At 39.2% G+C, this 15,589-nt stretch overlaps 1 protein-coding gene across 1 annotated transcript in view; it reads right to left on the reverse strand.

Annotated features, from left to right (window-relative positions):
- The window catches only part of DCAF13 (DDB1 and CUL4 associated factor 13), a 383,567-nt gene extending 368,094 nt beyond the window's left edge, over nucleotides 1-15,473 (reverse strand). Inside the window, exon 1 of the mRNA XM_078686899.1 lies at nucleotides 15,316-15,473. Coding sequence (XP_078543025.1) covers nucleotides 15,316-15,385 — 70 coding nt within the window. The 5' untranslated portion in view covers nucleotides 15,386-15,473. The remainder of the gene's footprint in view (nucleotides 1-15,315) is intronic.
- Between the last annotated feature and the right edge of the window lie 116 nt (nucleotides 15,474-15,589).

Raw genomic sequence — 15,589 nt, forward strand, 5'->3', positions numbered from 1 at the left:
GTGACAAGGAGGGAATGTGGAAAAGTAAATTTTGCCATGTTCTGTGTCCCTACGTGTTCCCCATCCTATGTTATATGTGCATGAATAATATGCATATGTGTTCCCTTATGATCGATTAAAGACGCAATTACAGTTGTGTCCATCTCTAGTATGCCAGTTTCCAGTTTCCGTGAATACAACGAATATCAGGCCTATGTAAAGCTACGTTGCCACGTTTCACAGTGTGCACGTTATTTCATTATAAAGTCCCCGTTTCTAGGCCTCAAAAGGGCCCGGACATCAGATTCAGCTCCTGTCTCCTGAACCCTCGCTGAGGAGCGATACAGCCCCCACCTGTATCCCTGACCCTTCACTTACTTCCTGCCTCACAGTGCCCGGCTCGGCCTGGCTCTGCCTGCCAGTCTGCCAAGAGTATGTTATGATTCTAGTTATCAGTCCAGCCCTCCTTCTCTGCATTCCTAAGCTACTGAATCGCATCAATAGTTTCCGTCATGGTCTAGCCTTTACGTCTCCATGTAAGAGAAATACTGTATTAATGGTCATTTAATATTCCCCAACACACACTACATGTAGAATGATTCATGCACCAGTTTTAGAGTCTGTTAGCCTTTACCCTGATAACTTTTGGATTCTATCAACATGTTCTCTAAACATCAGATACTAGATAGTGTTTAGGTACATGTCGCTCTGACTCTCCAGACTTCAGTCTCTGCTCCTAGCGCAGAAGTCATAGCCCCCAGCTTCTCCCTAGTAACACGTCATTGCCAGTTTGCGCGCACCACTAGGTTAGAGGTCCCGGCTCCTTAGGTAGCCCCCTCCATGTTTCCGCCCCGTTCATGACATATTCTGTTACGTTTACATCACATGTCTATGTACACGCCTCCTGTTACACCTACTTTCACCCTTATCTTTCGCGAACTGCTACGAACCCCACCCACTGCTACACCTACTGCATGTACTGTAATGCAATTGTTTTAGTATATATACTTGTGCACTGTTATTAAAAGTTGCTAGCCATCCCAGATCTTGCCCGTGCAGGTTGTCCTGTTCCTGTCCTTATGCTGTATTAAACCTGCAAACTCCTACTACCTCGAATCTTGACTCTTATTTATTGAGCTATCTGTTATTGTTATGTCCAGTCAAAAATAGAGGTATTATTTATTTATTTACCACATACTACACACTACAATACACTACTTTCTACTACACACTCTCTACTACACACTCTACTGTCTACTACACACTCACTACTGTCTACTACACTCACTACTACACACTCACTACTCTACTATTCTCTATTACACACTCTCTACTACACACTCTACTACACACTCTCTACTACACACACTACTCTATACTACACTCTACTACACACTACACTCTCTACTATACTATTCTACACACTCTACTACACACTACTATACACACTACTCTACTATTATCTACTACTCACTCTATACTGCACACTCACTACTTTACTACACACTCACTACTCTCTACTACTCACTCCCTACTACTCACTTCCTACTACACACTCACTACTCTCTACTATTCTCTACTACTCACTCTCTACTACTCACTCTACTACCCTACTACTACTTCTCTACTACATTCACTACTACACACTCTCTACTACACACTCTACTACTCGGTCTCTATTACTCTCTCTACTACACACTCTTTATTACTCTACTACTCAATCTCTACTACTTACTTTACTACTCTACTACACTCTCTACTCACTCTCTACTACTCACTCTCTACCACTTAATTCTCTACCTCTCTCTCTACCACTCTCTCCATATACACATATATATATATATATACATATATATATATATATATATATATATATATATATATATATATCCAAAGAACTCCTACTCCGCAAAGAACAGGTGGAGGCCACACAGGGGATACCGTTGGAGGATCTTTAATTAAAAATTGAACAGCGTGTGCATGATGCATTTCGGCCTGACGGCCTTCCTCAGATGCTTGCTGTGTTGCAAAGGTTAAACTCCACCCCCACTTTTCATTGTCCGGAGTTACTGCCATTTGTGGAAGTCCATTGACCAGCGGTCACATGTTAGCCAACCCACTGTAGTTCTGCCACAACTACAGCTCCCAGAATGCTGTAGGTCTGGGTAAGTGTTGTTAGGCAGTGGCTGAATTAAATTCACCCCCATCGATGTAGGGTATTATCCTGGAACAGTGCAGGGTGTTGTAATCACGAGTCTTTGCAAGGAAATAATCAACGGTCCTCCTCTGGTCCCCTTTAACGTTCCAGCCTCGTCGCAAGTGTGCCGGCTGGACCTTGGAACGGAGTTGCAGTGAACCCGTCTCCATGTCAATGACAAGCTGCGACGTGCAGAGGTCCAGTGTACAGGCGTATGCTTCGGGGCGAGCCGGAGTCAGTTTCAATACCTTGAACCAAACAAATGCTGCACGCAGCGGATACCAGTGAAGCTCCGGCCTCTTGACGGAACGGGACCTCCCACGCGCCTCTGGCCGGCGCGAAAACATCCAAAGAACTCCTACTCCGCAAAGAACAGGTGGAGGCCACACAGGGGATACCGTTGGAGGATCTTTAATTAAAAATTGAACAGCGTGTGCATGATGCATTTCGGCCTGACGGCCTTCCTCAGATGCTTGCTGTGTTGCAAAGGTTAAACTCCACCCCCACTTTTCATTGTCCGGAGTCACTGCCATTGGTGGAAGTCCATTGACCAGCGGTCACATGTTAGCCAACCCACTGTAGTTCTGCCACAACTATAGCTCCCAGAATGCTGTAGGTCTGGGTAAGTGTTGTTAGGCAGTGGCTGAATTAAATTCACCCCCATCGATATAGGGTATTGTGCTGGAACAGTGCAGGGTGTTGTAATCACGAGTCTTTGCAAGGAAATAATCACCGGTCCTCCTCTGGTCCCCTTTAACGTTCCAGCCTCGTCGCAAGTGTGCCGGCTGGACCTTGGAACGGAGTTGCAGTGAACCGTCTCCATGTCAATGACAAGCTGCGACGTGCAGAGGTCCAGTGTACAGGCGTATGCTTCGGGGCGAGCCGGAGTCAGTTTCAATACCTTGAACCAAACAAATGCTGCACGCAGCGGATACCAGTGAAGCTCCGGCCTCTTGACGGAACGGGACCTCCCACGCGCCTCTGGCCGGCGCGAAAACATCCAAAGAACTCCTACTCATATATATATATATGCAATGGGACTGTAGGATAGCGCGAGATACCTTACACCTGTGAGGCAAAAGGTGGGGCCAGTGATCACATGATCAAGAGTGGTCACGGACTTTAACATCACCAGAACGGACCCCCAGAAACAGCGAGGAGGCAGCTGAGACGGGCACTGATGAGGCCAATGGATGGCTGAAACGCGTATGCCCAGCGTTTCAGGGACATTATTGCCGGCGCAAGAAAATCAATAAATCTTAACTTTTTGCCCCGGAGCTGTGTCACGCTCTTTCTTGGGTAAGAGGGAGCTTGAGCTTCATGTTTTACCAGCTTGCAGGTGCTGGATTTGTGACACGCCCTCTCGGTCTGGTGGTGCGCGATTTACCTGCAATCTTTGGAGGATTGTTGTTGAACGCGTCGCCCCCCCGGTGTTGAATTTCCACTTGGAGGAGATTTACACATGGGGAGAGAGGAGGCAAACGCGGCGTTTGCCTGATAAGGGGGAAAAGGAACGGATTTACCTGCAAATCCGGCTGCAGTGGCGTGGAAGCACCGTTCCAAGACTGGAAGCACCACTTGGTGTTTAAGAAATCCTTTCACGGCATGGGCTCTTACGGAGGACTTCAACGCCCAGCATGCAATGGGACTGTAGGATAGCGCGAGATACCTTACACCTGTGAGGCAAAAGGTGGGGCCAGTGATCACATGATCAAGAGTGGTAACGGACTTTAACATCACCAGAACGGACCCCCAGAAACAGCGAGGAGGCAGCTGAGACGGGCACTGATGAGGCCAATGGATGGCTGAAACGCGTCTGCCCAGTGTTTCAGGGACATTATTGCCAGCGCAAGAAAATCAATAAATCTTAACTTTTTCCCCCGGAGCTGTGTCACGCTCTTTCTTGAGTAAGAGGGAGCTTGAGATATATATCAAAGTCTTTTCACAAGAATCTTACGCACGCTCTCAGGAAATGAGTTTTAACAACACGGTGTCTTGGAAACACAGGTTTATTCCACACAACGCGTTTCGCCTTGCAGCTTGTTCACGTGTAGAATTTACAAAGACCAAACCACACTAATAAAGTTAAATGTGAACATGGAAGAAGGACCAAAGAAAGTACATGGTGGCCATCTTGGACTAGTCAAACACATACATTTCATAATCATGATCTGCTGTTATATATATATCAAACCCAAATAGAAGTTAATAAAAGCAAATTGTTACAACTTATCGCAAGATCAAAAGATTAAATGAAATTACACTGGAATATTGTTGCAGATGTCTTAGCGAATAAAGTTTCAGTGGCAATTGCCCTAATGTTTTAAACACAATTGAGATCACATGTAAGTACTGGTTTGCATTATTCCATGAAGCGAAATTGATCTTCGCAATGTATCATTGTTATACCAATAAATTATGTCAATGGTACTCAATTGTGTTTAAAACATTAGGGCACTTGCCACTGAAACTTTATTCGCTAAGACATCTGCAACAATATTCCAGTGTAATTTTATTTAATCTTTTGATCTTGCGATAAGTTGTAACAATTTGCTTTTATTAACTTCTATTTGGGTTTGATATATATATATATAACAGCAGAACATGATTATGAAATGTATGTGTTTGACTAGTTCAAGATGGCCACCATGTACTTTCTTTGGTCCTTCTTCCATGTTCACATTTAACTTTATTAGTGAGGTTTGGTCTTTGTAAATTCTACACGTGAACAAGCTGCAAGGCGAAACGCGTTGTGTGGAATAAACCTGTGTTTCCAAGACACCGTGTTGTTAAACCTCATTTCCTGAGAGCGTGCGTAAGATTCTTGTGAAAAGACTTTGATTTGAAACTACCGGCACGCTACGCCGGAATGTACGCCACCCCTTTCAGGTCCCAGTATCTCGGAAGGAGCTTGCGGTGACTTTTGATATATATATATATATATATATATATATATATATATATATATATATATATATCTATATCTATATCTATATACACACACATGATGGAGCAGATTTCATCTGCAGTCATGCATTGTTTTATTTTTTGTGCTTCAGACAGGCTGCATTTAAATTGCCACGCACATTTTGGTGCAGGTTAAAAACATGGCACATGAAAAACATGAAAAGTGAGGCCTATTCACTTCAGACTGAAAATGCTTTTGCTGAATTAAATTAACATGTGTTTTTTTTTGCAATGTAGAGAAAAAGTGGCCTTTTTACCTTTGAAGATTTTTAATAGAATGTGTTTCTCTCTTCCCAGCACATCCATGTAAACTAAATGTATTATTCCTGTCTTAATAGACTTTGACTTGTTGCATATTTTGATAAACATTTTCAGTTAATAACACCTCTTTTTATAATGTGTGTGAATTAATAATGCACTTGGGACACATAATGGACTGATTTACATGAAATTAATATTATCTTTGTGTTTGTTTTATTTTTGGGGCCTACACAAAACATGGCTGCCTGTGAATCCATCAAGGCTTTGACTTTCAATTTAATGAGAAGGGAGCATGCGCAGACTGTGGCAGCTTTCCTCATGACAAGAACAGCGTGAACTGCACATTCTTGTCATTCTGCCAATGTACCAGTTAGTTAAAAGTATCCATCTACTGCGCTGAGAAGGAAGAAGGATGAATTAGATTGAAACATTTTTCCTAGTAAATGTTGCAAATGTTTATAAATGTATTTATTCATGTATGCTTCTTTTGTTAGGACTAGTGAAGTCAGGTTTTTAGAATGAGTCAGGGAAGTGTGACCTCATGCCTTTATGACTGACCAATCACGTAAGGTTCTCCTGAAAAATGTTACATCTTTGTGTACTCTGCCAATAATTATGGTATAAATACTGTCCTCTCTGGATGGGAGCTTCCACTTCTTCTTTTTTCTCAGCTCAGCTGGCTTCTAGGGGTTAGGTACGAGAAACGTCCCGGGAGATTGCTGAAGGGCGGGCTTGCGTCCGAGGAGTGTCAGGGGGAGGTTTCTTGCTTCACGTCATATCTTGGCACTTTATGCCACATTCCTTTGAGGCCTGTGAAGGGCGGGCTGCTTTCCTCTTTAGACACAGACAGACAGAGAGTGCAGTGGATCTGGATAGGTTTAGATGCTAATATGTTTTGACTAATTAATTAGGTCTAAAAGATTTATTTGTCTTATGCATTTATTTCTCTTAATGGGAGATTTTTTGCCAACTATTTAATTATTGATTAGCTTTTCAAGACTATTTTTCTTAGAAACTCTTTAAGAATTGTGACTGAAATTTTGCGCCACATTTTCATAACTACATGTAATGCTTATATGCAGACTGTAATGTGTTCTGTATTATTGATATTTTTCCTGTTTTCCAAAATTCTGTAACCTAATTGATATTTTACTAATGAATAAAGGGTCAGAGAAAAATTAACTTTTTGACTAGAAAATAAAACCCTTTAAAATAATCAACAACTCTCTTTATTGGCTTACAATAATAATTGCATTTTGACTGTTCATCTTTATTTAAATTTCTCCTGATGGTAATACATGGTGTGAAGGGCCCAACACCTTTTGAGCGGTAAAATAGAGGTAGCATGAGGGTTTTGCATTGAGAAACTACCAGAAGAAATTACCGCTCTCTATCAGTTTTTGGTAAGCAGAGGATGGTCATTATTGATTAGTTTGGTGATTAATGATTATTGATTTCACCATCAACTACTCAACTAATGGATCATTGACCTTAAGAGGGAAATAAAATAATTGCCCAAGTTAGATAAATGTCCAAGTCCTGATTCCTGACTCCAATGCTCAGAACCTGAAGGCTGGCAAAGCAGTACTGGCAGGTGATGCAAGAAGGGGTGTGAGTATCAATAGGGTTGTGAAATGTTGTTAATATGCTAGCATGTATTTTTGAAGTGTTGAAAATAGTAAGGATTTTTTACTGTTGGTGACATTTTGCTCATTTTGAATTGATGGTGTTATTGATTATATTGGTAATTTCATAGGACATACTTTTTTGGTTATTGATTACATGTTTTAACTCTTCATGTTAAGTTAGTGTCTTGTTCTATGTTGTCTGGAACACGCAGGTATGCACACCTGTGGAATCCCGGGAAGGAATAGCGGGTGGTAAATGGAAGCCACACTGCACTGAGGTTACTCGTCTGTTGGAATAACACTGAGAAGCTAGGTAGGGCTGGCAGTGTTAAATTAGGGACTATTTTCTGTGTGAGTGATTAATAGCAAAGAGTTCGCTGGTGAAACTTTGGTCTGATATCACCTAGAAAGGGTCACACCAAAGGAGTAGCAGGTTCTTCTGAGCTTGATTGATAGCAAAAGGGTTCGCTGGTGAAACTTTGGCCTAAGATATATCCTGAAGGATAAGTCCAAAGGAGTAGCAGGTTCTTCTGAGCTTGTTTGACAGCAAAAGGGTTCGCTGGTGAAACTTTGGACTAAGATATATCCTGAAGGATAAGTCCAAAGGAGTAGCAGGTTCTTCTGAGCTTGATTGAAAGGTAAGCGGAAGGGATTTGCCTGTAGTGTTTGAAGAGTAAACGGAAGGTCTTACTTTGTGAACGGTAAGCAGAATGTGTTACTCGCAGTGAATATAAAGCTATCCTTTATTTAGCACAACAGACAGAGTAGCGAATGTATTTATGTTGTTACTAACAGAGTTATTGATTAAGAGAAATATTGCAGTAAGATTTTGTGGAGGGTCAGTGGTAGGAGTAAAACTGACTGAAATTTAGATTGACAGCTTTGGAGAAAAGAAATTGCATTGAACTATTGCAAAAATGAAACTGTTTGAAGGTTTAAAGAAGCTGTTAGGAGGTAAAATGAAAAATTCGTTTTTTATTGGTGATGCTCCTGAAGGAACACCTGTGCATTTTATGTCTACCAGTTTGGGACAAAACACATGTATGTGGGTTCAACAATGGTGCAAGATTACTGAAAAAGAGGGTGCTTTGAGGTTTCCAAAAGATGGTACTTTTGAATTGCTAATTATTGACAAATTAAGGGAAGTGTTATGTGAAATAAAGACGCCATCTAAAGCTGCACAATTTGAGGCCTTAAGCCTGTGGGAAAAAGCAGCAAGAGAGAAAGCAAGTGAGGATGAAAAGGTAAAGCACCATATACAGGAGAAGGGAATTAATGCTGAAAAAGAGCTTCAAATAAATAATAATTCAGGGGATAAAATAATGGATGCATTGTTAACTGAGTGTCCACCACTTTATGTGGTTCCCATGAAAAATACTGAAAATAGTGCACCAGTAAATACTACAGGGGCTACTGCTTCTGTTGAACAGAGAGAAATACAGACTGAGAGAACTGTGCAGACATTTTATATTGAACCATTACCTGTTGATTCAGTACTGACAGTGATACCTCCAGGTGTTACTGCTTTAAATGTGCCTGATTTAGTCCAAGAATTGCAAACTGCAGATGCACAGATAATGCCTAGAAAAATTATGACTGTCCCAATTAATATGGTCCCTACTGAAAAGGTTCAAAGAGCTGCAGAATCAGTGATTTTGCCAGGGTTTATTTCAGAAACTAAGAACACACAGATTATTGAACAGAAAGTACACCAAGCACTGAAAGGTGAGAGAAAAATGGTATTTACAACATCTGCAGCCCAGGATAAAATAAATATATTTGAAAATGGGATTTTTCAAACCTGCTCTGAGGAAGCAGCAGTGATTAAAAATATAGAAAACATGGGGGAACATATTAACACAGGCCCTGAAAAAGAGAAACAGCTTAGTGTTTTAAATTCAACATGTGAACATGAAGAAATTAACTGTCCCTGCTGTTTAAATAATGAAAATGTGAACCAGTGTCAAGAAAAATAATTAATTTCCCTGAGTAAGGAAACAGCTACATGTTCATTAATTACTCATAATGGACTGACAGATTTGGCTCAAAAATATAAAACTGATGTTTCAGGAAGTTTTCCATTTCAGAAAAGTTTCAGGGTACACATGGATGATGAAGCAAATGAGAAAATGTATTCTTCAGAAATGCAATTGCACCTTGCAGAAATAAAATATATTTTCAAATGCAATGGGTTTGAGAAATTAGGAGACAAATGGGCTAGAAAACATGAGAAAAAAAAGAAACCACCAGATCTAGCAAGGAAAATGGATAAGGAAAAGAAGCCACCAGATTTAGTTGAGAAAAATAATAAACAGAATGAGGGAGAGGCTTTTGCTTACTCATTGAGAGAAAAGGTGGGAGAAATGTATGTGCATATGCCACAGAATAAAAGTGAACTTGCAGCATTTCTGAACACAATCCCACAATTGAGAGACAAATTTATGCTGTGGTACCCACAAGTTGATGGATTTGATGAATTTTTAAAAGAGTTGTGCATTCATTTGGAAATGTTCTTTTACATTGCCATGCAAACAGAATTGTGGTTTGAATCTAAAGTTGTGGAAAGGCCAAGTGAAGAGACAATGAAAAGGGTTTGCATGAATGCACCATCATTTTCTGTTGTTATGGAGGAAAATATAGCAGTGATTTATTTCCTAAAGGGCAGAGTGCTAGCAAAGGATGTTGATTGGGTACAGATTAAAAGAACACAGGATGGAAGTAAAGGTGTTTTGGTTTGTGCAAATTCAGGTATGGATGTTGTACTGCTGGAAAATGTGTCCTTTTGCCATCTTTATAACAGATTTGAGCATTGGAAGAAGAAAACTAAATTTAAACATGATGCACAAAAACATGGAGAAATGCAGGTGCAAAATATGCCAGTTAAGCAAATGCAAATGTCAGTTCAGAAACAGGTACCTATGGCAGGAATTTTTCAGGCACAGATGGTCCCACAAAATATGGAAAATGCTAACATTAATTTAAATAGGTTGTCCAGAGCAAATGTGAATTATTTCCAGAGACAAAATCAGAACCCAGTTCAACAGGTTACTGTGTTTGCAAATGAGAGTTTTAACACTCACAATTCTGAATTTACCAATTCCATTGTGAAGGCAGTGGAAAGTCCAGATTTAGTTGCAGGAGTTTTAAACAAAGAAATTACAAACCCAGTTTTAGAAAAATGTGCCCCAAAATTAGGCCCCTTTGAGGAAGATTGCAAAACTGTTGTCTGTGACTCAGGCCTAGCAGGAAAACAATTGTTTTACAAATTAAGCAGCACAGATTACTGTACACTAGATAATGTTATTTTTCAGATTCCTGATGAGGATGTACATTTTAAAATGGCCCAACAAGAGACAGTTGTAGCATTGTTTTCAGAAAAGACAGTTGAAAAATTACCTTCTGCTTTGGAAAAAATAATAAACACAGAAATAAGAGAGTTCACAGAGAAGGATGCCAGGTTAATAACGTGTGCAGAACATGTCTTATTAAAATTTGAACCAGATGACATGTATTCAGGAACACAATCAGTTGCAGGAATTTTACCAATAAAAGGATTTTTGATGGAACTGATTGGAAGTTTATGTAACTTTCTGATCACAGGTTCACAGAAACCAAATAAAAAGAACAGAATAGTGCAGGAGATTATTAAAAGCATATTTTTTCCATGTTGTCCTGTGGTACCGAATCCAGCCAATATATTTTTTCACATTCCATGTGGTGAAGAATGGCTTATTTTTATTGATTTTTGCCAAGTTCATGTCACAGTGCCATTGCATGAGAATAGTCAGGAGTACTGTCAAAAAGAAGATGAATGTCTGGGACACAAAATTGGAAAGGGGGGTAGAAAGGTGTCACCAGAGAAGGTGGAAATAATTTCCAAGATGAATCCACCTCAAATTCAGAAAGAAGTCAGGACATTTTTGGGAATGGTTAGCTGCTGTAGAGAGTGGTTAATAAACAGTTCCCTAGTGGCTAAGCCTTTACTGAGGCTGACACACTCAGGTGTGTCTGATCCGCTTCCATTGGACAACAATTGCACAAAAGCATTCCTAGAGTTGAAAGAGAAAAAATGGCGCGCCCCAGCACTAGGAATGAAAGTTTATTTGAAAGAAAATACACTAATTTGCAGTGAGAGGGAGGGCTGCGCTCTCTCATTGCTTATTCAAAAAGATGAATGTTTTCAAGGGTCTGTGATGTATTGCCCAATGGCCTTTGACCCTAACTTCACAGAAATGTCAGCAAATGGATTGGATGGTGATGAAACTGAAAATGAGTGTCTAAATATCATGAAAATATGCATAAAGCCAAATTCAGACTTGAAGGATGAACATCTGAGTCAGCCCAACAATGTCCTTTTTGTAGATGGCCCAAGTTTGAAAGGTGACACATTAAAAGCAGCACATGCTGTGCTCCTTATACATGATGTTGTCAAAGCTTCATGGCTTTTAGTAATTACCCCAGCCCAAAATTCGAAATTGATTGCCCTTACCATAACATGCAGTATATCTGCTCAATTGGGAGTCACTGTTGTCATGGGAGAGAGAAATGCTAATTCAGTTGCACAAAATTGTGTTCTGTTAGCATATACATTCTATGGAATCTTCACAGTTAAGTTTAAAGAGGCTCAAGAAAATGTTTTTGAAGCAGCACAACAGGGTTGTATCAGAACTGTTTTTGAGAAAAATGACAACTGCAAAGTGACAAATGTGTTATTGCAAAGACTGATGCCCAGGTATAAATTGCCAGTTTCTCTGAAATCAGATCATAATGTGGTCTCAAAGATAATGAGTGCAGAACAACAGATTGGACAAGAAATGGATTGTAGCTATCTGCCTGAAGTGTCACGCATAATAAAGCAAAACAATGGCAGCACAGAGTTACCTTTTGCAAAAGACTGTTTTTCAGCATTACCAAAGTGGCTTGAAAATGCATATGCAAATGCACTTGTGGAAAACACTGAGGAGAACACTAGCCATTGCTGTGTAGGTCTGGTTGATGTACAGTGTGCAGTTTCTCACCAGATTGCAGCTGCTACACAAGATCTGCATAATGGATGGTGCAACGGTTTTGATCTGAGAGATGTTGTGGTGAAACATCTGAATCTGATCAAAGTGAAAATAAGAGTGAAAGGCCTTGGTTGAAAAAGTGCAAAGGATTGATGGTGCTCTGTCAGAGTTTCTCAGCACCTAAGTAGTCCAATTTGCATGGAAAGTATGAGCCATACTGATGACAAGCTGATGACAATGAGTAAAGAAATGCTGAAACTGTCCTGTTGAATTCCTTTTTTATTATTTTAGTTACTTATTTTAAAGAAGACTAACTGTTCCAAGAAGCTACTTACAGATCTCTGCACTAAAACATTTGAGCTTGGCTATATATGATCTGATTACAGACCAAACTTGTGTTTGCCTTAGAAATAGAAGTAACATTCTTATATGCTCAGCTTTTGCAATTTAAAAAAAAAAAAAAAAAAAAAATAAATTGTCACTTATGAAATGAAATATGTGTGATGAATTATAAATCATTTTATTATGATTTGAATTATCAAGAGGGTGGATTGATGGAGCAGATTTCATCTGCAGTCATGCATTGTTTTATTTTTTGTGCTTCAGACAGGCTGCATTTAAATTGCCACGCACATTTTGGTGCAGGTTAAAAACATGGCACATGAAAAACATGAAAAGTGAGGCCTATTCACTTCAGACTGAAAATGCTTTTGCTGAATTAAATTAACATGTGTTTTTTTTTGCAATGTAGAGAAAAAGTGGCCTTTTTACCTTTGAAGATTTTTAATAGAATGTGTTTCTCTCTTCCCAGCACATCCATGTAAACTAAATGTATTATTCCTGTCTTAATAGACTTTGACTTGTTGCATATTTTGATAAACATTTTCAGTTAATAACACCTCTTTTTATAATGTGTGTGAATTAATAATGCACTTGGGACACATAATGGACTGATTTACATGAAATTAATATTATCTTTGTGTTTGTTTTATTTTTGGGGCCTACACAAAACATGGCTGCCTGTGAATCCATCAAGGCTTTGACTTTCAATTTAATGAGAAGGGAGCATGCGCAGACTGTGGCAGCTTTCCTCATGACAAGAACAGCGTGAACTGCACATTCTTGTCATTCTGCCAATGTACCAGTTAGTTAAAAGTATCCATCTACTGCGCTGAGAAGGAAGAAGGATGAATTAGATTGAAACATTTTTCCTAGTAAATGTTGCAAATGTTTATAAATGTATTTATTCATGTATGCTTCTTTTGTTAGGACTAGTGAAGTCAGGTTTTTAGAATGAGTCAGGGAAGTGTGACCTCATGCCTTTATGACTGACCAATCACGTAAGGTTCTCCTGAAAAATGTTACATCTTTGTGTACTCTGCCAATAATTATGGTATAAATACTGTCCTCTCTGGATGGGAGCTTCCACTTCTTCTTTTTTCTCAGCTCAGCTGGCTTCTAGGGGTTAGGTACGAGAAACGTCCCGGGAGATTGCTGAAGGGCGGGCTTGCGTCCGAGGAGTGTCAGGGGGAGGTTTCTTGCTTCACGTCATATCTTGGCACTTTATGCCACATTCCTTTGAGGCCTGTGAAGGGCGGGCTGCTTTCCTCTTTAGACACAGACAGACAGAGAGTGCAGTGGATCTGGATAGGATTAGATGCTAATATGTTTTGACTAATTAATTAGGTCTAAAAGATTTATTTGTCTTATGCATTTATTTCTCTTAATGGGAGATTTTTTGCCAACTATTTAATTATTGATTAGCTTTTCAAGATTATTTTTCTTAGAAACTCTTTAAGAATTGTGACTGAAATTTTGCGCCACATTTTCATAACTACATGTAATGCTTATATGCAGACTGTAATGTGTTCTGTATTATTGATATTTTTCCTGTTTTCCAAAATTCTGTAACCTAATTGATATTTTACTAATGAATAAAGGGTCAGAGAAAAATTAACTTTTTGACTAGAAAATAAAACCCTTTAAAATAATCAACAACTCTCTTTATTGGCTTACAATAATAATTGCATTTTGACTGTTCATCTTTATTTAAATTTCTCCTGATGGTAATACATGGTGTGAAGGGCCCAACACCTTTTGAGCGGTAAAATAGAGGTAGCATGAGGGTTTTGCATTGAGAAACTACCAGAAGAAATTACCGCTCTCTATCACACATATCTATAACTATATATATATATATATATAATATATATATATATATATATATACACACACATATCTATATATATATACACATATCTATATATATATATACACATATCTATATATATATATATATACACACATATCTATATATATATATATATATACACACACATATCTATATATGCATATCTATATAAATACATTCATACATATATGCATACATATGTATGTTACGTACATCAAAGTTTGAAAAACACTAATGAAGGCAAAGCTAAAAAACACCTAATTACAAACAGAATTGCTTTTACTTAAACGAGGGCGAGACCCATTGCATTTTCAATGCTTGTTTCCTGGCGGTCAGTGAGATGAGGACTAGTAACATACTTTTTCCACAGATCTAGTGATGTTCATTTCATGGACTCATATTTTCAGTATCTAAATATTTGCTACCTTAATTAATCACTACAAGATGGTGATTACTCATTGAGCTAATACTGCTAAAATGCACGGACAACACCAATAGGGCTGGCTTGTTTTAGGTTTTGAATGATATATCTGCACAGCGAAACAGATAAACTCACATGATAAGCACTCAAATAACGGTTTGATATACTCTTAAGAAAGTGGCACCCGTTTGAAAGTACAATATTACTCGAACGCAAATGAAACCATAGAAATGTCACACATAAGCAGTCTGAAAACTTGACAGCTATGCATTACACCGTACAACACATTAAACGCTCCCACAGACTTATGCAGGATAACCGTGACACAAATTTGCTTATCTGTGTTATTTGGTTACTATAGCAAACCTCAAACACTGGAGATACAATTATCTGAGAGTCGCGGATCCTTTTAACACTCTCTCTCTCTCTGTAGATATATCTCTCAACCTTTTTTGAGTCTCTTAAGAGGGCGGCATTCAGTGGTTTATGGAGGGTAAGACCATCTACATAAATAAAAATTAATGAATTTGGGCGTGAGGCCACTGAAGTGTATTTTGTCTAAAGGATGTATAAGAGACCAGACTAACAACCTCAAAATGAAGGTGCATGGTAAGATATGCAAGGTTCCAGATGAAACCCTTCCAAAAAGAAGTTCCCTTCCTCACCTCGATGCAGATCCTTCTTCGTCTCCCTGATATAATCGTCTGGATTTCGGCACAGCACCTTCACCTTCATCCTGTTAATCCGAAAACGTGGGCAACTGTGTGGGTATTACTGTATACAACGTGCGTAAGGAAGGGTCAAGGTTCAGCCCCTGATCTGACCATTCATAGGTGAACTGGCAAACGTTGGTACTTGAGTCTATTGGAGGAGCGGCCATCTTAAACAGGAACGACTTCAGTAAACAGAGCGGCCGTCGAACGAGAAAGAGCAGAATAT

Source organism: Lissotriton helveticus, chromosome 4_1 (assembly GCF_964261635.1).
Source record: "Lissotriton helveticus chromosome 4_1, aLisHel1.1, whole genome shotgun sequence".
NCBI classification, from domain to species: Eukaryota; Metazoa; Chordata; class Amphibia; order Caudata; family Salamandridae; genus Lissotriton; species Lissotriton helveticus.